The following is a 23,155-nucleotide window of genomic DNA, read 5'->3' as shown; positions in this document are numbered from 1 at the left end:
TGGTCCTTAAAGGCTGGTGCTTTGTAAGTAATTAATTTTCTAATAAATTTCTTTTTGGAGATCTTAATTTGTTTTTTCTGGGTCTTTGAAATTATTTTTGGCAAAAGCTAGATAGCATCTTTTGCATTTATTAAAACTGCAACACAACCCTGACAACTGAGATGTGGGACTAGAAATGTAATACATTTGAACCACATGAAATCTCATCTTTCCTGACTGTCATGTTGAGTGACTGATTGTGGAGATCGAATGCTTGGTTTTAAGTAGACTTCTTCTTGCTATTCATTTGTTTCTTTCCTTCTAAATTTTTTTTTTCAGCTACCAGAGTCATTAAATAGTTCTTACTCTGTTATTTCTAGCAAAGCTGGGAACCTTTTTGAAAAGAATGCTGCACCAATTTTACACTTATCTGGCTTGGATGTTACTGTGGTTAAGGTAAGAACTGATAGGTTCTGCTACTATAGAAATAGTGGCTGCTCTGCTTTCTCTTCTTGAAGAATTGAAATTCAAAGCTGTATGCATTTGAAATTCTCAGTTGTCCTGTAGACATCTTATGGGAAGAAATAAATACTGAGATATTAAGATGATACCTAATCTTTTTAATTCACAGTTAGTTTACAAACAGTGTAGTGAGATTTTAATTTTCAGCTAAAGCAGTACATACGCTTGTTTGTCTGTCTAAAGCAGCCCTTCTATAATTCATGTTTGAGAGAAAACTCTAAATATTTGAGTGCTGGCTAGTGGTGCGTGCCCATTACTGTTGAATTTGTTATTTCTGCCTAAACCTGAAGAATTCAAAAGTGAGGAATTTTGACATGCAGTTGAGCTGTTCAGATTAATTAAAAATAAGATTTTTATCTGTACACTGAAATTATTTCTGTCTCTCTCCAAATAATTCAACGTTATCATCATGAAAGCAGAACTCTGAGCTCTAAATGGTGTGAATTAACAAACAGATTTTCTTTGGAAAGAGAAGAACAAGGAAACATGAAGGAATTCTGATCTTTTTGCAGGTTTTTGAGGCTGTGACATGTGGATTGCTTAATAGTCAGTGTGTCCTAACAGCAAAGTACTCTAATATGCATCTTTCTGCCTTGGAATCTTTTTCACAAGGTTTAGTCTTAAAGTGCTGTTTTTATTAGTCCCTTTCTTTGATCATTAAAAATACCTAGTCCCACCCTAAAAGAAATTATTTTGCAAGACTTAAAACTGATGTTTGGTAGTGTCAGACTTGAAAAGTTGGCAAAACAGGACTGGGTAAGGAAGTGAGGCTGAGATGGCTCTGCAAAAGACATTCATTTTGCAGAAAACAGTTCTGATGGTTTAAAAAGTCAGTACTCTTTGCTGCTAAATACATTGTCATGGGCTGTCAGGCAGTGGCCTGTTGTGTAGTTGATGCTGTGTTTCAGGAGATGCATTTGAGCACTTTTACTGTTAAAGATACTGGGAGTTTTTCTGCAAGAGCGTGGTTGGCTTCTGGATTTGTTTCAATGTAAAATTACCTGGAAATATGATTATTGCTATGGTATTCTAGATGTCTTGAGTAAGATTTGCTCTGATACTTCATTTAACCTGTGTGTGTGTGTTTGCTTGCATATATATTATGCATCAAACCGGTTTTATAGTTGAAAAAAAAAATCTCTGACTGTAAGTAATATACAGTACTGTGTGCCTATATAAAAATAACTATTAACCAGATGGATAGATGATTTTTTTTCTATAAGAGACATACACTAGAAATAGTCATTTGAGTCCTCACGTTTGGGTTTCTGTTTCTTCAGACTGATTATGAGGGACAAGCGAAAAAGCTTCTGGAATTAATGGAGAACACGGATCTGATCATCATTGCAGGAGGAGATGGCACCGTCCAAGAGGTACTGCAGGAGCCTGGTTTGTTGAGAATCATAGCTGGGCTGAGGGCAAGAAGACTGAGTCTGTGCAATGTAGCAGCATCATAGCAGCTGTTCTTAGAGATCTGTCCCGTTCACTATCTGTATTTTCAGTAAATGTTATAATATTCTGGGGGCAGAACACTCTGCTCGTTGGTATTAGTCTTAAAGAGATGATAAGAGTGGGGGCAAAAAGAGTGTGTGACATAACTGTCTTCCAGAAATTTATTCTAGAATGAGCAAACTCTTTGGAGGGACATGGTTCTAATTTTTTCTTTCTGTTTAATGTAGTTGTAATGGTTTGATTTTCAAAGTTCCTTCCTTTCTATATACTCCCCAAGAGGAATGCTTATTTTGCTAAGTGGGAATCAGATAATTTAAAAATTACGTGGGAATGACAACAAAGCACAGGACATACTTAATAAATGCCTATTGTCAAGATGATTAATGACAGGAGCAGAACTGGGGGATATTCTCTTTTTCAAGTAAGACTGTGTTTTATTCAAGCAGTTCCTGGTTGCCAGCTACTGGTTTCATAAGACAATGGCTAAATGAATGCAATGACCTTAAGAGAAAGTGATCAGAACATCTGCAAGTTCGTTCTGGCCTTTTGTTAATTGCACTTACTGGTGCTGGTTTTGCATTATGCAGAGCATTATCCAGTGTTAAAACATTTACACTGGCATTGGTTGTGGTGCCAGCATGTACTCGGGCACACTCATAATCCTGCTGTTTCCAACATGTTTGCAGGCTGAACATTCCTCCTTTCCTGTGTAAACAACTGTAGCACCTTCCATAAAAGAGTAGCTGCTCCTTAAATCTTTTCAAACACTAAACGTGGTTAAGAATTCCATAGCTTTTTACTGTGACTGAAAAATAAAATTCTTAGAGCTGAGCATTTGCCATGTTTTTCAGGTCATAACTGGACTTCTCCGTAGAGCAGATGAGGTGAGAAAGTGTCATTTAAAAAATTGTGTTTATTTCTTGGAGTGTCTTGTGCATCCACTGTGATGTCTTAGCCTCAGCTGCCTTCAGCAGACACGTTGCTTACTAATCTGGAGCCAGCTTGCTGTGTAATAAGCCAGCTGGGCTACTGTCCTGCAATGCTGCCTGTTGTTCTTTGTTCCCTTCTGAGGGAGTGCAGTGACTCCCAAGGCATGGCTTTGGAAAGTTTCCACTGTCAGAGCAGGGATTGTGGAGAAGCCAAATGCTCAATTTTCAAAGACCCATGGACCAGCTGTGCATGCCACTTTGTTTGGCAAAAGCATTGGGCAAAAGTACATGTTTTTCTTGTATTTGTACAGGCTTGAAACCGAATTCAGTTCTGGTCACACTCCTACTGCTTTGAGATTGCTTTGCTGTTTCTTCAAGCAGTGCATACCTACCTATGCAGATGGCTGTACTAAGCAAATTTTAACTTCTCAAGGTGGATCACTCTGCATGGAAATGGAAAAAGATTTTTCTTTTTAAAGTGGGAGGACAGTGTTACTGAAGAAAGGAGGGAATCATTGTTCCCAGCACCTTCTGGCAGGAGCTGGCAAAAACTCAATTAAATGATCCAGACGAGATTATGATGATACCCTTGGCAGCTTGAATTGTTTCTGTTTGGGCATTTGCTTTGTCTGAATGTGACAAGGGGAACTCTGCAACCGAGCCAGTATTTTTAAAGGAGGGCTAGTTATATCAATTCTGAGAAATCACAGTTTTAAATCGAATATTATTGTAGTTGGATCCTGAGACCTTTATTATTCAAAGATAGTGGAAGAAAAGTTTTAGAGGCTTTACTGGCTAGTTTCTCTTTATTTTTTGGCTTCTTATCTTGGTGTAGCTTGGATTGTTTTGCTGTAGTGTAGGAAATTCTGCATCCAGCACAATTACAGGTGGAATACCACATTGTAGTATTGCCGCTGTGTCACTTCATGTCTTTGGGCAAGGAATTCTTGTACTTCATGTCACTCTGTCCTAGGAGTAGAGATCTGCACTTGAGCTTCCTCTCTCTGTGCCCTGCTTCCCTTTTCACTTGTGGGCATCACACCACTGTTGCCTGCATAAGAAGAGCCTGTGCGAGGTATTCCAGAAGCCCTGTTCCTAGCAGCCAGGGGAGCAGAGCTTGACTGCAGGAGCTGCAAGCAGCCTCTCATCTGCACAGTGTAAAGCAGTGCTGAAGAGAACCAGAGCAGGGTGTTTGAGAGTGTTAGGATTGGCAGGTGACACAGAGACAGCAGGGGAGAGCGGTGGGGCGTGCAGTGAGACGGGAATTCCTGAGTGGCGGCAGATTGGCTGTGCCCGGGTGCTGCTGGCAGCATCGCCCAGGAGGGAGAGGGGGCACTGGGATATGTGGTATTTACACTGATTTGCTGACACGCTTCAAGAAGCGAGGTTTAAGATGAGGTGTAGGGTAATAACTTGCTCCTTCAACAAGCCCTTCTGCTGAACAGTGGTACAGAAAAAGAACATGGTCAGTGACTTCCAAAAATTAGACCTTCTGCTGCTTCGTGATTTGGATGGCAGAGGAATTAATTAATTTCCTTTCCTTAAGTGAGAAAATCTCTTTGCTATGCAAGGTTACTCTGTCAGAGAGGGATTTCTGCAGTGGTAAATGAGATTCAGAGCCTGTGATGCCACCGTCAGTATTAAGAAAGATGGCGGATTGCTGATAGAATCCATGCATTAGTTGGGATGTGGCTGCCAAACTGCATGTAACAATGCTCTTAATGGTTACAGAGAGCTCCTTTGTACCCATTTGGCAGTGGTGGGTTCACAGATTTGGGTGCCATGTTCTGAGTCATTGTGTGAGGAAGTGCCTGGCTGCTCAGTGCCAGTGGGGTGATGCCAGACACAGCTGTGGTCTCCACACAGGAAGCTTCATGCAAATGTTAATTTACTCTCCTCATGTGTCCAGGCTGCCTTCAGTAAGATTCCTATAGGATTCATACCCCTTGGAAAAACTTGCACTTTGAGCCACACACTGTACCCTGAGAGCACGAATCAAGTCCAGTAAGTATTGCATGTTTCTGAGACACGGTTTGTTTTCAAGGAGCAGTGCTTCTTGGTAGCTTGATGCTTTTCTTTTTCTTCTGTGTTACGTAGAAGTTGGCAGTCTCTGGGCAGAGCCTGATGATTCTCTGGACTTGCCTGAGTTAATGACTTCCAAAAACTGACTAAAAATTAAAAGAAGGAAATGTATGTATTATTAGAAATCATTTGCTGTGGCTAATTTCTCTGTGATCGTGTGATGCTCAGAGTTTAAAAAGAAAGAGGGATTAAAAGGATCAGCATCTTAGGAAGAGCAAAAAGGGTATGACGGATATAGCGAGGATATGACAAAATAAGCCAAAAATAAGTCCTCTTTCTGAGCCTTCTCCAGTCTAAGAATTGTAGAAACCAGTCCACATATAGCCTGGTTAGCACCTGTAAAGTAAGGCATACAAGAATATGGGAAAGGTTGGATCCCATTACTGACTTGCAGGGCAGCACTGACTTTTCCCTGTGGTGGGACTGATGCTGGCAGTAATCCAGCAACACAATTCTTACCTTCAGCATCCTGGATATGATCCAGTCTGGAGGTATCTGTTGCCTACAGTCCAGTTTCTTGCAGGATTGTTTCATCCCCTTATAAAGAGAAAAGGGAGTCAAATAATCTTTCTTTTCCCCTAACTTCATTTCTTTTCAATTCTTCCCTTCCTCATAATTATGATATAAATAATAATCAATATATTTTTCATCATAATAAATATATTTCTTCTTGATCCTGAAATCTTTTCACTCTCACTCTCCCACTAACTCATTAACATTTTTCTTTGTGGAACCCTTGCTGGTAGCCATCATACATAAAACCCATGAGTCAACTGGCATAACATCCTTCATTAAAACTACCAGAGTGCTTTGAAGCTCAGAAAAGTGCACAAGGCTGTAATCAGCAGCTAAGATTAAAATAATAATTTATGTTTGGGCTCCAAAGAAGCTGTTTGACATGGATGATCTTCTTGTCCCAAGGTAGTGAACTGTGCAGATGGGACTGCAGCACACTGGTGAAGTTGAAGGTAATTTGGTCAATAGGCTGCCGAACAACCTGCACCAGTAACAGAACCCGAGTTAAGAAGTGCATAAGTGACATTTTCAAATAAATATTTGGGCTTTGGTTCCTTCAGCACTCTCTTACTTTGGAGTGTAGGAGCTGTAAAGGTCTTAGAGAAAGATAAGAGCTGGGAGAGAAGATGGGCTGGGGGAAGAACAGCTTCCTTATCTGTCTCAGTATTTGAATCCTGATGAAACCAAGGGCAATTTCTCCCACTGATTCACATGGATATTGGGCTGGATCTGAAAACTGCATTTTTTCCTTGTCCTGCTGAGACACTGGAAATGTATGCAATGTGGAAACTAAATATTACCCAACTTTGAAAACAAGGAAGCAGTTTCAATCAAATGTATGCTTCAAGGTTTGAACACAGACTATTTAGTGGACTTAGACACTTTGGTTACAAAATTTTTACAGCTTGAAATGACAGAGTGCCCTGGCTACTGTCCACAACTTAATGGAAACCTAAACGACATGAGCACTGCTGATAAGTAGATTTATGTTGATTGAAAACTTCAGAATAAATTAGCACATATAAATGCAGCTCAATATCAGACACGTGAGTTGAGACCAGTCATGCTGTCCCCTTCTCTCCCAGACTGTGATACTTGCCACCACTAAAATAAAACCATGGTTTGGGTCCTTAGTGCATTAAGTATCTGAAACAGCAAGTAACACAGTTGGCCTCTGACCTACCAGGTTGGCTCAAAAAGGAGGAATCTCTCAAAAGCTTAGGCTGATAATTACCTTTTGCTTTTTGTGGATTCTGCTGTTAGTTAGGTTTTGTCATGTGTTGCAACCACCCATTTTGCTTTTTGATTTCAGTTAAGTGCAGCACGTTTCCCTAGGGTTTTTATGTTTGCTGAAAAAAAACCCTACCTGGATTCATACTGAAATTTGCTGAAAAAGAAATGTAATTTTAAAGTTTACACATTTCCTTTCTTCCTGTTTGTTTTCCTTTGCTTTTTTCCTATTTGTTTTGCAGGCATATTACTAATGCTACGTTGGCCATTTTGAAAGGAGAGACAGTTCCACTTGATGTCTTGCAGATCAAGGTGAAAGCATCTACTTATTTGGAACCCAACATTCCTAAAACTTTACTGTTCTCATGTGTTTATGTTTACATGGACTGCTTTTCCTCTGTGTATTGCTGTTACGAATTTTGGTTTATGATATCAGCAGTTCTGGTGGCAGTCATTTCTCTACCATGTGCTATGGCATCAGACAGTCTAAGCAGAACAAAACACTAGAATGCCTCAACATCACCTTTCCTTGAGACTCAGAGTATTGATGAATACAAAACTTAATGACAGTGTTATTTCTCTAGCAATGGTGAGAGGTAGCAGTAGCTGTCTGCTGATTTGATGCATTTGTGTGTATTGTGAAGTTAATAGCTTTCTTTGACAAACTGAAAGATACAAAATGGGAGAACCTTTGACTATGCCCTGTATGGTTTTTGAATATTATTTTTCTGTTCAGTTGTAGAATGAACATTTCTGCAGTTGCGTCGCTGTGCAGAGCTCCTTGCTTTTGGCTGACAGCCAAATCCACAAAATGAAATGGCCATTGCTGGGTGTGCAGTCAAACTCAGGCTGCTTCTTCAAAACTTCACCTCTTACATTCCTCTCTGGAGCAGATGGAATGTACAATGCTTAAATTCTGCTAAGCTTTATTGCTGTTAGCTGTTTGTCATACCTCTTCTGTTAAATTTCCCTTTTGGGATTAATCACAAATCAGTTTTTATGTAGAAATGCTATTTTTCCAACTTCAGAAAATAAAGTTGGAAACAAGGTAAGAGAAAGCAATTTTGCAATGTTTCTTTTTCTTTACAGGGAGAAAAGGAACAGCCTGTGTTTGCAGTCTCTGGTTTAAGATGGGGATCTTACAGAGATGCAGGAGTTAAAGTTAGCAAGTAAGAAAATACTGTTTTTTGAAACCGTACCTTTTTTAGCATCTGTTGCCTAAAAAGACACATCCCTCTCTCTCAAGTAAGTCTTTTTTTGGGTGTAGGCATCTGACAGGCAGAGGCACCCACTCTTGCTAGGTCTTGCATTACACACATGGGAGTGTAAGATGTATCAGAATTTTTGTAATTTGAAATAAACAGTTATTTGGTGCTGACCTGTTCTTTTATGTATTTCTTTTCTTCTTGCCTTGTGGTATCTGCTTCTGGAACTTTATATTCAGATTGTAACGGGGAAAAATCTCTCCCTTGAGTACAGTCTAAGTAAAGTAATCGGCCATTGTTTTTCATCATCTGCCAATGAAAAGCTGCATGTGGACTCTGAAACTCAATTCCAACACGGGACATCAGATGCAGTAGAGATGCCCTTCAGTTCCTGCCAGAAATGGTGTGGACTGTGCTATCTGATGACTGTTCTCTGAATGTTAAACTCATAATTATTGGGCTTTCTCCAAATGGACATTTAACATGTCACTGTCTGTGTATCAAATGACAAGCATTATCTGCTGAAGGAGCAGCAGGGCCAAAGCAGCTCACCTCCCAAGCTCTTATGGAGGAAATGCAGCTGTAAGGAAATACCATGTACTTTGTGAATGAGCTATCTGTGTCAGGAAGGAAGAGGTAGCAGACCTTTGGAGTCTGTTTGGAAAATATTTGAGTAGGTTTGAGAAGTGATGTGGGATGGGTGAGATGCAGTAAATGGTCATGTTGTTTGTCCCTGGGAAGCCAGGGACATTCTTAGTAGGCTGTGTAGGTGCTGACTTGGCTGTGCTGCAGGCTCTCCTGCTAATTGCAGCCCCCAGTTCAAGGAAGTGCACTTCTCTCTGCTCTGCACTCCTACTGGGCTTCCTGCCCATGCCTTGGTTTTCTCCTGGTGTCAGCCTTCACATCTTTCCCTGCAGCACTTCCCTTTTGTAAGAGTCCTTTGGGCTCAGTGCTGGAGGCATGACAGCACTTTTGGTACGTGAGGCACACAAACATCCTCAAGCCTTGCTTCCTTCTATAAATGCTTTTGAATGCAGAGAAACATATCCAGCTTGGAAAGCACTTCAGCAACAAATGAACAGGTGCTCAGAGTCTGCTTGGAACAAGATCCACATGTGCTTGTCCTGTTTTTATACTTTCCCACTTCATCCACTTTTGCTCCCTGTGAGAGATGGGTTATTGGACTAAAAACATTTGGTGTGTTCTAGTGCAGCTGATCTTAAACTGAAAAGAACTCAAATGGAGTTAAGCTTTAAGACACAGTTCCAGAAATGTGCTTGACTATCCCTCTGCTAAGCATTGTGCTGCTGGAGACCTGGTGCTGTATTATGTTACTATTTTACAGACAATTTCATGGCTCTAGGGGAGTGGTGGGACAGTTGCATGCCTTAATGGTTAATGATATCCTTAGATCTGCAGTACTCTTGAGCTGGTGCTGTTTAATGTGCTTTGTTGACCCTCTTTGGTGAAAGATGGTGATCAAAATGTGTGCCAAGACTGCCTAAATGCAGTCACGTCTTTAGATTCTATACAGTGCTGTGTGGCTGGCAGGATTTTTATTTGGTAAAACTCTGATTTTGATGTGAGAATCCTTTGGGACTAATGAATGTTTGCTGGTTCTTTTGTCAATGAAGCTTTTGATTTTTTGTTTGTTTCCTCTGACCTTTGGAAACACTGTATTGCATATTGTGGAGATGTACACCACCAGCTGTTAGACCACAGACCTTTAAATCATCCCCAGTTGTCTCCTGTAACAAGGTAAAATTCTGATAGTAGATGTCCTGCTGCCTGTGGTGAAGATTATACACTGCATTTTGGTGGTGTGTAACTCAGGATAAGGATGTCACTGCTCGGCTGCTGGTGGTGTGTAGAAACTATCTGACAGTATCAAAAAGCTGAAGGTTGTCAGGGAGCACTAACTCAGTGGCAAACAAGCCTGTGTGCTCTGACTTCATGCAAAGTTTCCCCCTTTCCTAATACTGACTCCAGGAAATCTTAGAAGTTCTATTTCTGTTCTTTTTCAGGTACTGGTACCTTGGGCCTCTGAAAACCAAAGCAGCTCACTTTTTCAGCACATTTAAGGTAAGTATTTATTGTGAGGAAAGTGTTTTTGTTTGGGAAATGAACAGGCTGACTTTGCTTTGTATAATCTATCTGCAAGCTTTTGTGAAGGATTCTGGTAACAATATAAAATGGGAGTGAAACTGTTAAAAAGCCTACCAATTGATAGACTTCTGAAGAAAGGAAGGGGAAAAGAAATACTTTTTAAAAAAATTTCCTTTACTGGAGATCTATTGCTGCAAGATCACCAGGGGAAGCCAATAACCCCCTGTGAAACTGGTGAGCAGCAGTGGTGGTGAAGTGCTAAAGTGCTCAGCCACCTTTTCTCAACAGTCTTTGTAATAACATTTCACTCTGATTTATTCATCTGGCAGAAGGGTCTATAATTAGACTGCTCATGCACGTTGATAATCAGGCTTCCTTGTGTAGTAAAATGAACATGAAGGTGAATAGCTTTTATCTCGCCTTAAACTTTCCTGTTGCTTAAAATTGATCCTGGAAAGATTAAAATTTGACCTGCATGAAAGGTAAGGCATTTTCATTCACGTGGTTTTCCTGTTCTCTGAACATATAAGGAACCTCATGAAAGGCAGTGGAAATACCCAGGAGCTAGTACAGGAGATCAAATAGTGCAGTCTAGCCATGCTGTCTGTGACAGTGCCAATGCTTCCCTTATAGGAAACTCCTGTAAAGGAGGGCTTAATAGTAAGGTATCCAGGAAAGTTGGGGTGAGTTTTCCCCCCCATCCCCAGAAAATTTGAGGTTATGCTTCTATGTGCTGGCGTTCTAGGAAGAAACCTATTCTTCATTTCTGTCCAACTCCTTTCTCACTTCCTTTGAGTCCTTAGGCTCATTTGGGGGTAAGTGATAGTGGATTTCTCTGGTGAGCCATTAATTGTACATTGAAAAGATCTGATTAACCTGCTGAAGGTTAAAGAGAAGTGCCCATTTCTTCAGCTATTTAGATAGAAAAGTTTCTACCTGATCTCCCCTAATGGTGGTATTCATTGCTTTATGTGCCTCGTATGTTATCATTTCGTTAATTTCTACAAGAAGTGGCTCCAGCCTGTTGAGCTTAATTGCTTCCTGGCTTGTGTTTGCTGCTGCATACTTCATATTTTCTGGTTTTACTGTGGGTGTCTTTTGAAACAGGATGACCTGTAGCTGAAAAAAGTGTAATTGGAAAGAGCTCCCTTCTGATATTGGTAGGGGCATTGTTATGAGTGTTATCCTCTCTTCTAAAATACACAGCCTTAAATTATCACAGCATTGCTGCTTTTCCATTTAATCATTAATATTTATTGTTTGTGTACTGCCCTACTGATACAACCTCTGTTTGTCCTGCTTATTATGTAAGTGTGAGAGTGAAGTCTTTCCTTGTTCCCAGAGGTGTGAGGTGAATTAGCTTAACAACCTGTGCTACATGATCCAAAACTTACCTCTGAAGTTTTATACATAGAAAAATAATGGTATTGAGTTCATGTGGGCTCTTGGTTGTGTTGTTTTAGTATACAGATTGAAAAGCCAATGAAATTATTTCCTCCCTAAGTCCTATGTTTGGAGCATTTTGGAAATTATTTTCAAAACAGTGACAGGAAATAAACTTTGTCAGCATCATATTTCAAATGCTAAGGTTCTTCTGTAGCCCTGGGACTGGAATCTGAAATATCACCAAGAATAATGTGTTAGTACTTTCCTTGTTCTTTTTTTTTTCCCTAAGGTGCTTTGTAAAGCTCATGTGACTTGCCTTGAGACCTGTTGTGTTGCTATTTATAAGGACCTGACTATCAGGCCAGGTCTGGATTGTTTGAGTTGCTGGAGAACAAAGGCCTGTCAGGTTTTAGTGCCCCTTGGCTGCACACAGCACTGTAGTCTTTGTCTGTTTGCACTGGATCCTGCTGAGCAGTTGCTCTTTGAGGTTTCGTTTGTGCCATGCAGAAACCAACTGTGCTTTCAGACATTAATGTTGACCTTGCTGGTTTGGGTTGTTCCCTCCAGCCAGAAGCAGCTGTGTCACCCTGCCACACATCAGCAGCAAGGAAAACGTCCCTTCACCCTGTGTTCACAGAGGGGAAAATGCCTTCACTTCTGCACAGGGAAGGATTAGATTAGTGGATTTGGGAACTGTGGGTAATCTTTTTGAAACTGCAGAAATGTCATCTCACCCATGAATCTGGAGACTGGAGAGCCATAAAGTAGGCTGAGGCAGTGGGGGGTCTGGGTAGCTCTGCAGGACTGTGTGTGAGTACACAATAAAAAGGCTACAGGACTAAACAGAATAAACAGGTAAGTGCTAAACAAAATGCCCTTTTATCATCTGTATTTCCTTTCCGTGTAAATCCAAGGAGTGGCCTCAGAAACATCAAGCTGCTCTCATGTACCTGGGTCCAACTGAGAGACCTCCAGAAGAGCCAGATGAGAAACCATCCAGACCTCCTTTGTATGTGAGGCTTTACAGACGGCTTCGATCGTACTGGTCATCTCCAAAAGGTGGGCTGAGTGTGTTCTGGCATGAACTCACAGACAGGCTCTACTCCTCTGATAGGTCCAGGGGTGTGTTGTTTGGAGGGCATGTCTACTTTACTGCTCTCTTTTTTATTACTATTATATATGTGTTTAATTTTTTCATTTATTTAAACTGTGATTTTTGTCAAGATAGTTATGGTGGTATCTGTCAGAAATGGAACAGAGTGGTCCTGCCAGCGTGTGTGGTCTCATAAACAAATACTCATTTGTAAAGAGACCAGGTTATTCTCTGGACTCACAGTTGCCATTGCTGTGGAGGCATCCATAGAGGTTACTTGGCACTTCTGGGTGAGCTTCTTAAAATCTTCTTCCAGCAGAATGGCTTCTTAGTGAGCTGGGGAGAGAGGAGCAGCCCTTGCTTTCCAGGGTGGGGAGAGTTGCTGACACAGAGCAACAAATATTACTTTAAATAGAACAGTAAAATTTGGGCCATGCAGAAGCCCTAAATTTCTCTCGGTGCGTTAAATACTTTCTGTACCATAAACTTTGCGTTCTCTGAGCCTCTCTTGGGTGGGGCTGTTGTCTGGGCAGTGCACGTTGCAGGCAACAGGAGGAAAGAGAGTGGGTATTTTGCATAGTCTGGTATAAAGACCTTGTTCCTCGTTGGCTAGCAGAGGTGATTCATGCAGGAGCATGAACCAGATGACCTGGATATGAGAACTGAACTGTCGAGCTTCCTCCTGTAGAAAATACGTGTTACCACAGCATTCTGAACATTGGATTCCTGTTTTTTTAGCAGCAGCATTTCATGGGTTTTCTAAGTGTTCCTGTAACCAGCCCAGGAGATCTGTTACTCCCTGGACATAAGGACTCACAGAGCTGTGATGTACTGTGCTTGACAGTCTTTGCTGCTACTGTGTAAATGCTGATGGTATCTTTTTCTTTTCCTCAATACTCCCAAGCTCCCTTTTCCCTTTCTAAGATTTTGACATTTTAGAGAAACAAAACTAGTGGCCAAAATGGCTCTGACTGATTTTTCTGTCTCACATCATGCTTCATAGTGATCTGTGTAATTAAATTCCACTTAATGATTGGTATCTTCTCTTCCTGATACGCAGAATTCCCCCAGGAGGTAGCTCCAGAGGACTGGGAAGAACTGAAGCTATCCACTATTGAGCTTTCCATTGCAACTCGGAACAGGCAGCTTGATCTAACAGTAAGACCATAACATAAATGGATTCCAAATGCTGCCTGCTCAGAGTTTTCCTTTCTTGCTAAACTCCCATTCTTGTGTCTATACAAATAACATTTACTACCTCACGTAAGAAGAGGTCCATGGTTGAATCCAGGAATGGGCAAGTTTCAGAGCCAGTGTAAAAGCACTGGAGACCAGTGTAAAACTGGGATGCAGTGGGATCAGAAAGAATTTGTACAGCAAGGTTTCAGTAGCCAAACAGAAGCTTTAGGATTGCCTGTCAGTAAACTAAGCACCAGGAAGCATTCCTTTTCCTTTTCACCTATATGAGAGTGATTCTGTTTTATCAGCTGCTGCTAGAAGGAAGCTGAGCCTGAATGTCTGGCTGGAATTTTTGATTTTTCTCTCTTTTTTAGACTTTCAGAGTGGAGTTAGAAATAATTGGTACTAGGGAAAGGACAGGGGCTACACTGATCTGAAGGAAAGGAAATGCAGGTGGCTGTGGAAGAATAGAAGCAAAGCAGCAAAGGAACTGTTCTTGTCATAACCTTCTCAGCATGTTCATGCTGTTCATTCATTGTTTTAGAACCTGTCTCTGGCTTATGCCTGTGTTTTGGTGCAATTTTACTTCTGGGAAAGCTATTTGGATATATGTCAGTCTTTAATTTTACTGGAAAATCCAAACACAGTGATCCTATACTTGTGAGCTTCCCTTCGTTTCCTCATGGCTTCAGGAAACCCTTGCCACTATACCCAGGTTAACAGGAAGTGTTGAACTCACTGCAACATATTTCTTCCTTAGAATTCAGAGTCTTTAAGAACATGAAAACTTGAGTGATATTGATGTGTTATTTTGTAGGATCAGACCAAAAAAAACCAAACAGGGGAGTATAGTTTTTAGAATGTTCTCCTGTTTTCTCCTTAGAATGTACCACATGAACTTCAGTTTCTTCTTTGTTGTGGTTTATGATTTGGACTGTCAGTGTCCTAGTAATGGTAGAAGTTAGACAGAGACTAGTATTTTGGGGTTTTTTTAGTGGTTTCTAGATGGCACTCAAACACAAGAGATTTGGTTACTGAACTGGATTGGAGTCAGTGATATAAAGTAATAACAGACCTGCCAAGAACTGAAAAAGTATCTTGATTGCCACAAACTAGTCCTTATGCCCTTTCTTTGTTGTTGGTTTTGTCTCCTTCAGGCCTTCAAGATGCACTTTAATATTGGTTTTGAAAAAAAAGAAGTGATGTAGGGTTCTCAGGTCTCTTGCACAGCCTAGAAAAATGGACAAGTTCATGTTAGACCAGTTGTACTTTCCTGTTTATAGAGTTGGAAGTATCTTGATGCTGCATCTTTTTTTCTACACGTGTGGACCCTTACTACTGCTCTAAAGTCCCTCTCTTGTAACCATTGTCCCTGTAGCCCTCAAAGCTGAATAGCAACTCTCTGGAATTGATACCAGGCCGTATCTGCTGACTGCTGCCAGCCACTCCTGTCCGAATCTCACCTCAGATTCGTGCCTAGGCTGCCCCATTGAAGAGAAGCTGATAAAGCCATACAGGTGCAGCACAAGCTGTGCCAAGACTACATCTGCAGAACAGCAAAGGAATAAACCAAGTTACACTAATAGATGCATTTATTTTTACTTTTGTCATTTTGATTGCATCTGCACTAGGACTTTTGCCAGGACAGAAATATTAAAGTAAATGAAAAAATAAGTTGCATCTTAATCAAAGTTGCTCTCCCAGAAAAAGCTTTACTGTATACTCAGTTTAAAGTCAGGCTGTAAATAGGAAAGAAGCTAAGTAAGGAGTTTAAAGGATTGTTACCAAGGACACTTTGATTTCCAATTTGTATTGTTTAAAATGCTCTTACTGTGGTGCTTGGTGGCCAAATGTTGTATCATTGTACTATTGCTGAAATTCATGAAAGACCCATTGAATAGAAATTAAATTAGTAAACCTAAGAGATCTGCTCTTGTCTTTAAACGTAACAAGAAGCCAAATGTGTGACTCATTATTTTGCTTCTTGTGGTATTTATTGAATATTCATTAATAGGAAAATACTGTCTATAATTTCAAATTCAGATTTCAAGTTGAGATTTGAATAAAGCATGAAATGCAGAAATGCATCTTCCACCTCCTTTTGTGGGACAAAGGACTGGCCGTTGTGTGAACATATTGCAGTATCCTGGGTGTGGTATTTTCAAATGTTAACTGCTTGATTTCTGAATCCTTTTTTGCACAGCGCACTGAGGACTTCATGGACATTTGCATTGAAGCAGAGAGTATCAGCAAAGGGGAGTTTGTTCACAGAGGGTGAGTATGGGAATGCTGTGAAAAGGGGACAGAATCTCTGAAAAGTGTACTGGTTTCCTCTCATGCCTGAGGACTGCAAAGCACACCAGTCAGTAATGCTTCATGGGGGCTAATGATTTTGTTCTTTAAAATTCTTACTCACTTTCTGTTTCTGTAAACAAGGCAGAACTACAGAACCTGGAGTGTTGGTATTCAGGACCTGGAGTTCTCCCTAGCTTCTGAGTTTGCTATACCTTTCATCTTTTCCCCTGTTGCTCTAAGTCAGTACTGCTTGGATATTAGTGTCATAACTGAGTTCTATAGGCAGCCATGCAGACTTACCCCAGAATCTTTGAGCCCTAGCTGCTCAGTGGGTTGAGAGGTGGGTCACAGAGCTGGTATATTTGTACTAGTGGTACCTGGGAATTCTTGGCCCTAAGGAGAGAGCTTCCTTGTCTCAACAGCTCTTGTGAGAAATGAGGTCTGAGCTGGAAGAACTTTGGAAGATGTGAATTTAAACAGGGACTTTAAGCAAATGTATTGGTCCTGCTTGCACATGGAATAAGAAGGCTGAAGGAATGAGGAAGCAGCATGTGAAGAAAGTGAATGTTACTGCTTCCTTTGTGCTTGTGGTGTTGTCTTGTAGTGTGCTTGTTCCTCCTGCTCTCACCAGATGCAAATCAGAGCTGCCTTTTCTGGCTCCTTCTTACAGTCCCACTCACACATACATTGCGGCTTCAGTGCAGGTTTTATCAGCAACAGATTTTCCTGCTAAATTCGAGGGAGCTCCTCTCCATATTGCCTTTTAATTTGCTGTTTTCTCAGTCTTCGAGCTCCCTCTAGTGAAAACAATGGGAGGATTTCAGTGCAGTTTTACCTGCTTGTCATCACCCTAATAATTCCTGCAAGATACTTGTTTATGATACCAATGGCAGCTCAGGCCCCTTATTTAGCATCCCAGGAGCCTCAGTGGGAATAGAAGCTTCTGACCTATGCAAACACTGTAAGTGAGGTTACCACCTGCAACTGCTTTTAAATTGCATGAGCATGTGGACCATGGTTGCTTGGGACTGATTTGTTTGCTTTGAAGGCTACAGAGGGAAAGGAGAAGGTGGTTTTCCTATTAGAAGCAAAAGGAATCTGGTCTCCTAAGGGAGTGAGACAAAGGAGATGCTTTTCTGGGTTCTCAAAGACTTTGCTAGCAGAAAAAGGTAGATGAGTTTGTGTGACTTGAGGGAGGCATATTCAAGTGTATTCCCACTGTAAATAATAGCTCTTGTGTTGACTGGACATGCTTCCTGCAGTAGTGTGGTACATTTTCTGACTACAGTTAGTGTCATGCAGAAAAAGCCTCTGAGGAGCATTAGCATTGCCCTGCTGTTGAGAGCTAATTAGAGGCAGTACTGAAAGCTTTGAGCTGTTCAAGCAAAGTTCAGAGAAACAAGCTCTTTTGATTAAATAGTGCCAAAAATCCTGTAGGTAACAAAGAAAGACAAAGAGAGGTGTGTGGGGTGGCGGAGCAGTGGGAGGGACTGGTTAGTTGTACAGAGAGGAGTCACAGCAGAAAAAACGTGCCCTGTTTTCTCAAGGCTGAATCAGGGTGTTCAGAGATCCTACTGTGCCTTTGCCAGCTGGGTTTTGAGTCAAGCCCATTATCAGAGCCCCCCCCATTGCCTAGCACAACAGGGTTTGTCTTTGGAAATGTGTGAAACAGCTCTTTCTTTTTTCTTCTTTTTTAGTGCATAGTTTAAATACCAGAATTTGGGGGGTTGGAAAGATTTTTAGGGGAAATACCTTATCAGTGCAGATATCAAGGGGTTTTTTGTATTGGAGAGGGCACTGACATGAGCTGATGAGAACTGATGGGTCACACAGAGAAAAACATGCATCCAGCAGGAAACTAACTACCATGGAGGCTCAGGCAGTGTGTGTGTCTGGGGAGGTGTGGAGATGCATCAGTGTGCTGGAGGGTAGCTGTTGTTGGATTTCAAAGAAAGGAGGAGGTCATCCCAGGTGTATGAAAGTGCCCTCTGGCTGTGGATCAAATTTGCGTGAACAAGAGCATCTGCAGCAGCCGTAGAGCTGATGTTTAGACAAGGTGGGGGAAGAAGACTTGTTTACAATGGAGGGCTTACTAAGAAGTGCTGCAGGGAAGGAGAGCAGGCATGGAAAGTGTGGCATCAGTAATCCACACCCTGGTAGCCAGTTTAGATTGTGTATATGTACATATGGAGAGCTGTCACTCTGGGGCATGAGTACAGTTATCAGCAACAGTACAGCAAACTGGGGTGTTTTTGTTAGAGGTCTCACTCTAAATCGTTTCACATTGGCAGCTTCTGGAGATGAAAACTAGGTTCCAGTTGTATGTTATGTGCTGTAGGTGTTGTGGTTCTCTCTCTGCCTGTATTTTTGTGATTCAGCATATAGAGTGGGATGCAACAATCAATGGAAACTCGCTGTTAGACTTCTGGTCTTGTTCCTGTTTCACATTGCTGTCTGGTCTTGAGTGAGGAGCAGAGTCTAAGGGAAATGAATTACCATGTTTTTATGCGGGACCGCTAGAGGGACGATACTGCAAGTGGGGTTGTGTCTTAATTGTTTCTACCAGTGTTATCCTTTGATTGATCTTTAATTCCATGTCTTGGCTTTTTTGAGTTTACCTTGACCTCATAATTACATCTCTATAGAGAGAGCTTCATGTGCCTTCATTGACCAAAAAAATCTTGCTCCTTGGAGTATGTATGCCTTGTGTGTATCTAGTATCTAGGACCCTGTATGTTAAACTCCAAGCAGGTTAAACTTTAGGTGGGAAATCTTGCTGCTTGTTTGTACAGCACTGTATAAACTGACAGTATTGCATGCCATCAATGATTTATAATTTATATTGCTGGAGAATGTTTAATTCCCTCACAGTCACTCATCAATCTTTTAGTGTATACATATTTGATTAAAACCAAACTTGCATTGTTAGTATTGCTTCCGTCCTTCCCTGCCCTTTCCCTAGTTTTTCTTCCTTTGTCTTTGATTAGCATCTCCTGTTTCAACCCTCTCTTCTCATGTTCCTTCTCTGGGATTTTCTGTGACTTTAAGAGGTGCTTGCCTTCCTCAGGGCATAGAAGACTTGGTATACAGGGAGATTCTGACATGATTTTGTGAGTTCTTCTCCTGGGCAATACTGAAATACACTCTGCTTTCATATCAGTCTACAGGATAGATGGAAGTTTGGGGACAGCAGGCATTGCCCATCAGAGGAACATCTGTGATAATTCTGCCATGCTTGAGAGTTACGGTGTATTAACACTGTAATTCTGTGCTGTTCTCTTTGCTATTTGTGTGTTGCTGTGTGTCTGGAGAGGAGCCCAAGCTGACAGGTTTCTGCCTGGGGTGCAGTGTACCCTTTGCCAGTCAAAAGGTTATGTGTGTGGTCAGTCAGGAGGCCAGAGGAAGGTCAGCACAGCCCAGAGCTTGTGCTCCCTCTGCAGCAGCACTTGTGGGGAAAAGGAATCACAACTTGCTGTTTTGTAACACAAGTTACACTAGCTGAGCCAGTGACAGGAAAGCAGCCTGAAACTTGAAAAAGACCATGTGGCACTTGCACCACCAAGCAGTTTCTTGGAAAACTGCCTTCCATGTGCTCCCTTTTGACATCAGCAGGAGTAGGAAAGGAAGCAGCACTTATCTAAGTGCAGTACATAAACAAGAATGTCACAGGCACCAGAAGAGAGAAACTGACAAAAGCAGATATGTTACTTGGAATGGATAAGATGATGGGGGTTTCTTCATGAGTGATAAGAGAAGCAGCTGATAAGAAATGTCATGCTGATTGGTGTCGATATGGAAAATGTGGGTGTTTTGTTTGTTTTGAGATAGTAATTTAGTGGTTCAAATAATTCTATCTTTCTTTGGCTTAGAGTTGTTTAGGTTGCTGGTAAGTTTAGGTGCATGGGATGTGAGGAGATGGTATTCACTGCAGGAAGTTGACAGTTCAGCATGGAAGTGAAGAGCACAAAACTGTGCTCTGTGTTCAAATATATTCAGTGAGCCTCAGAGCAGAAGCTGGTTGGAGGGTGTCAGTGCATTCTGGTATGTATTGACTGCAGCAGAAGAGGGAAGGACTCTTCTACTTTTTCACAGTCAAACCCACAAATATTTGTATAATTTATATAACCTCTAAGTTTGCCAAATGCATAGTGATTTACCACAACAAAATGTCATCCCTGAAGAAGGCTGTTTCTGAGAGAAACATGTCCTTACCTTACCTCTCTTTTGGTTTGGACAGAAGTCAAAAGATGCGTGATCCACATATGTGCCCTGAAGGGAGTCAGTGCATCCAAGCCAGCAGATGCATCTTGCAACTTCCAGAGGTGAGAAGCTGAGAGAGCTGAAAAACTCTTTCACTTTGTTTCTTGTACCTGTTGATGCTGCACTTGAAGAAATTCCTACTCTAAATCTGGGAGATTGATGATTGATTACACTGCAGGTGAGACACTCAGTTCCACAGTGCAGCTAATGAGGCCCTTGCCAGGACTGACATACTGCACTTCCCCAGGTGGTCTGTAAACCTGAGGGGGAGCTTTGTTCTGCCAGGAAATAGTGGCAGATCTTTTATGAAGACAGTCCTGGTGGTTAAAGGGTCTCTTACTTGAGTGTATTGCATATGAACAGAAGTTCCACCTGAACATGAGGAAGAACTTCTGGAAGAAGAACTTTACTGTGCAGATAATCAGGCACTGGAGCAGACTGCACAGAGAGGTTGTGGAGTCTCCCTCACTGGAAATACCTAAGAGCCATCTGGACACAATCCTGTGCAATGTGCTCTGGGATGACCCTGCTTGAACAGGGAGGTTGGACCAGATGATCCACTGTTGATTCCAACATACCCATTCTGTGATATGCAGATCTTCTTCTCCTTAGCATTGAAGATGTGTACATTTTGCCCTAGAAGGCACTGTGCTGTAGAGAAGAAGATTAATATTGGAGACAAAGGAGGGTAAGACAGGGCAAGGAAGCTAAGATCAGTATAAGGACGTGCCTCAAAACTTTGAAATGATGAAGCTGAGAAAGAAGACAAAGCTGTGCCTGCCTGTGTAATTTAGATTCATCTTTTCCTGCCTCTGAGCTGTTATTGTGGCCCTGGGAGGACATTTTCTTGTTTATACAAGGACATGAAATCAATCTCATAGATAATTTCTGTCTTCAAGTGATCTATCATTTGGCAAAATAATTCCATATTAAGGGAGAATAGAATGTGTTGAAAGGCAAAAAAATCTGTCACTACCAAGTAAAAATCATGAATTATGATGTCATGATTAACTGGCATCCTAATACTTGCACTGAATTCAGATCATGGCAGATTTGTGATTCTGAAAGAACACTCTGCAGTGCTGGGCTAAGTACAGCTGGGCCATAAGTAAGGGTTGTGGTATAAAATGAGCTGTTCACACTGCAGCTGCTGCTAAGATCTTCAGAACATGGTGCATGGTACAGAGCAGTGCTGTTCGACTCCATGGCCCAGCTCCAGTGAAGGAACTGGGGGCAGCTCAGATGAGTCTCACCAGCTTATGTTGATGGAGGTGGACTGCTTTGCTGTACCTTTTGTACTAGAACTTGTACTAGTTCCTCTAGTCTGTGCTGTTCTGGTGTCTGAGTTCCCTTGGAGTTGGTTTGAGTATCCATGTAGCACAGCCCTCCCATGAGTCAAGGGCATGCAAAGCAGTCACTGAAGTTGTTTTTACGTAAAGTCAGCCTGCCATTTTGATGAATGGTTTTAATCCCATGGTGACTTTATCAGCATTAAACACTTGAGAAAATTCTATTGCTGAGTAATTCCTGGCCAGTACATTACTTCACATCTCATGTTTCAGATCAATATAGTGAAACAATACTGAAAGGGGTTTGTAACATGGATTTAATAGAAGTTACTTAACAGGCATTTCTGCAGATTAGTTTATGTCACCACTGGCAGACCCAAGATCTAAGTGCACATAATTGTAGTTCCAGTAGCAAAGAATCCTTCAGTATAAACAATGTGGGTCATTAAAGCTTCCTAGCGTTTAATTATCACTAATTAGTAACTAAGTGAGGTAACATCTTATGCACCAGCCTCTTAATACATTCTGTGAAGGATAGGTCTCCCTGTTGTGGAGAGCAAACGGGCTGGAAGACAGAGGCATCTTGGTTGAGACTCAGCTAAGTATTCAACTGTAGTCTGTTAGTAAAATCAGCATTACAGGCTTGCTGAAATAATGTGTGATGTTTGACTGTTATGTGCACACAGGGCGCTGAGGGATCCTTTGGCATTGATAATGAGGAGTATGAAGCTATGCCCGTGGAGGTGAAGCTCTTACCCCGGAAACTCCGCTTCTTCTGTGATCCCAGAATGAGGGAGCAGATGCTGCAGGCAGCAGTACAATGAGAATTCATGGCAGAGGGGCCAGTGTTAAACAGTCTTACCAGGGTCTCTTCAAGGCACATGAGACCTAACTAACTTGATTAACCCCACTAGACTAATAAGCCTTTTGGCTGTTTTTATGTGTGAGGTACTTCCATTGGAAGTGTATGATTTGACTGGTCTCAAAGGGGTTAAAAATGTAAATGAAAATTCTGAAAAGTGCATGTTAACTTGATGGCATCTTTTTTTTCCCCTCCCCTAAGAAGTCATCATTGTTCCATTTACAGCACTGCAGGCTGAGTGCTGTGTGCCAGATGCTACTGCTGTAATGCAATTGTACATTAAAGTAAAATGAAAGTATACTTGTCCTTGTATTCTAAGAGTTTAGGTCTACTTCACCCATGTAGAAATCTTGCAAAACCTGGGACCCTGGAAAAAAATTATTTGTGGGGGAGTAATGCTCAGTAATTATGAAACATTGGAACTGCCATGTTAAAACAGATGGTTGGTTATCTCCTCTATACACAAAAATTGGAGATTGGTGATACAAAGCTTTGGAGCAAGTTTAAAAATTCCCTGCATGTATCTGGATAAGATATTTATGCTAACTTTTTTCATCTTGCCAGATTCAACAGCAGAGAGTTCCAGTAATTATATAGTAGAAATATATTCCTTTGATCAATTTAGGTATATTGCACAGAAGCAAATTGGAAAACATCATTGACCCTAAACTGTATGAAGTGCATGTGGAAAGACTCTTTAACAAGCTGAGTCTTTTTTTTTGTAAGTATTCCTTTTATTCCTGCAGTAGTATAACACCAGTAAGGACATC

The 23,155-nt window shown here is 41.3% G+C and overlaps 1 protein-coding gene across 1 annotated transcript in view; it reads left to right on the top strand.

Annotated features, from left to right (window-relative positions):
- The window catches only part of AGK (acylglycerol kinase), a 37,231-nt gene extending 14,546 nt beyond the window's left edge, over nt 1–22,685 (top strand). The window contains exons 4-15 of the mRNA XM_069003152.1: nt 360–435; nt 1,782–1,874; nt 2,805–2,837; nt 4,792–4,886; nt 6,953–7,022; nt 7,800–7,879; nt 9,940–9,997; nt 12,322–12,466; nt 13,561–13,658; nt 15,883–15,953; nt 20,212–20,296; nt 22,210–22,685. Of these exons, the coding sequence (XP_068859253.1) occupies nt 360–435; nt 1,782–1,874; nt 2,805–2,837; nt 4,792–4,886; nt 6,953–7,022; nt 7,800–7,879; nt 9,940–9,997; nt 12,322–12,466; nt 13,561–13,658; nt 15,883–15,953; nt 20,212–20,296; nt 22,210–22,347 (1,042 nt within the window). The 3' untranslated portion in view covers nt 22,348–22,685. The remainder of the gene's footprint in view (nt 1–359; nt 436–1,781; nt 1,875–2,804; nt 2,838–4,791; nt 4,887–6,952; nt 7,023–7,799; nt 7,880–9,939; nt 9,998–12,321; nt 12,467–13,560; nt 13,659–15,882; nt 15,954–20,211; nt 20,297–22,209) is intronic.
- The last annotated feature ends 470 nt before the right edge of the window (nt 22,686–23,155 follow it).

Source organism: Aphelocoma coerulescens, chromosome 1A, assembly GCF_041296385.1.
Source record: "Aphelocoma coerulescens isolate FSJ_1873_10779 chromosome 1A, UR_Acoe_1.0, whole genome shotgun sequence".
Taxonomy (NCBI): Eukaryota; Metazoa; Chordata; class Aves; order Passeriformes; family Corvidae; genus Aphelocoma; species Aphelocoma coerulescens.
The sequence above is the reverse complement of the archived record's forward strand: the minus strand, read 5'-3'. Positions and strand labels throughout refer to the sequence as shown.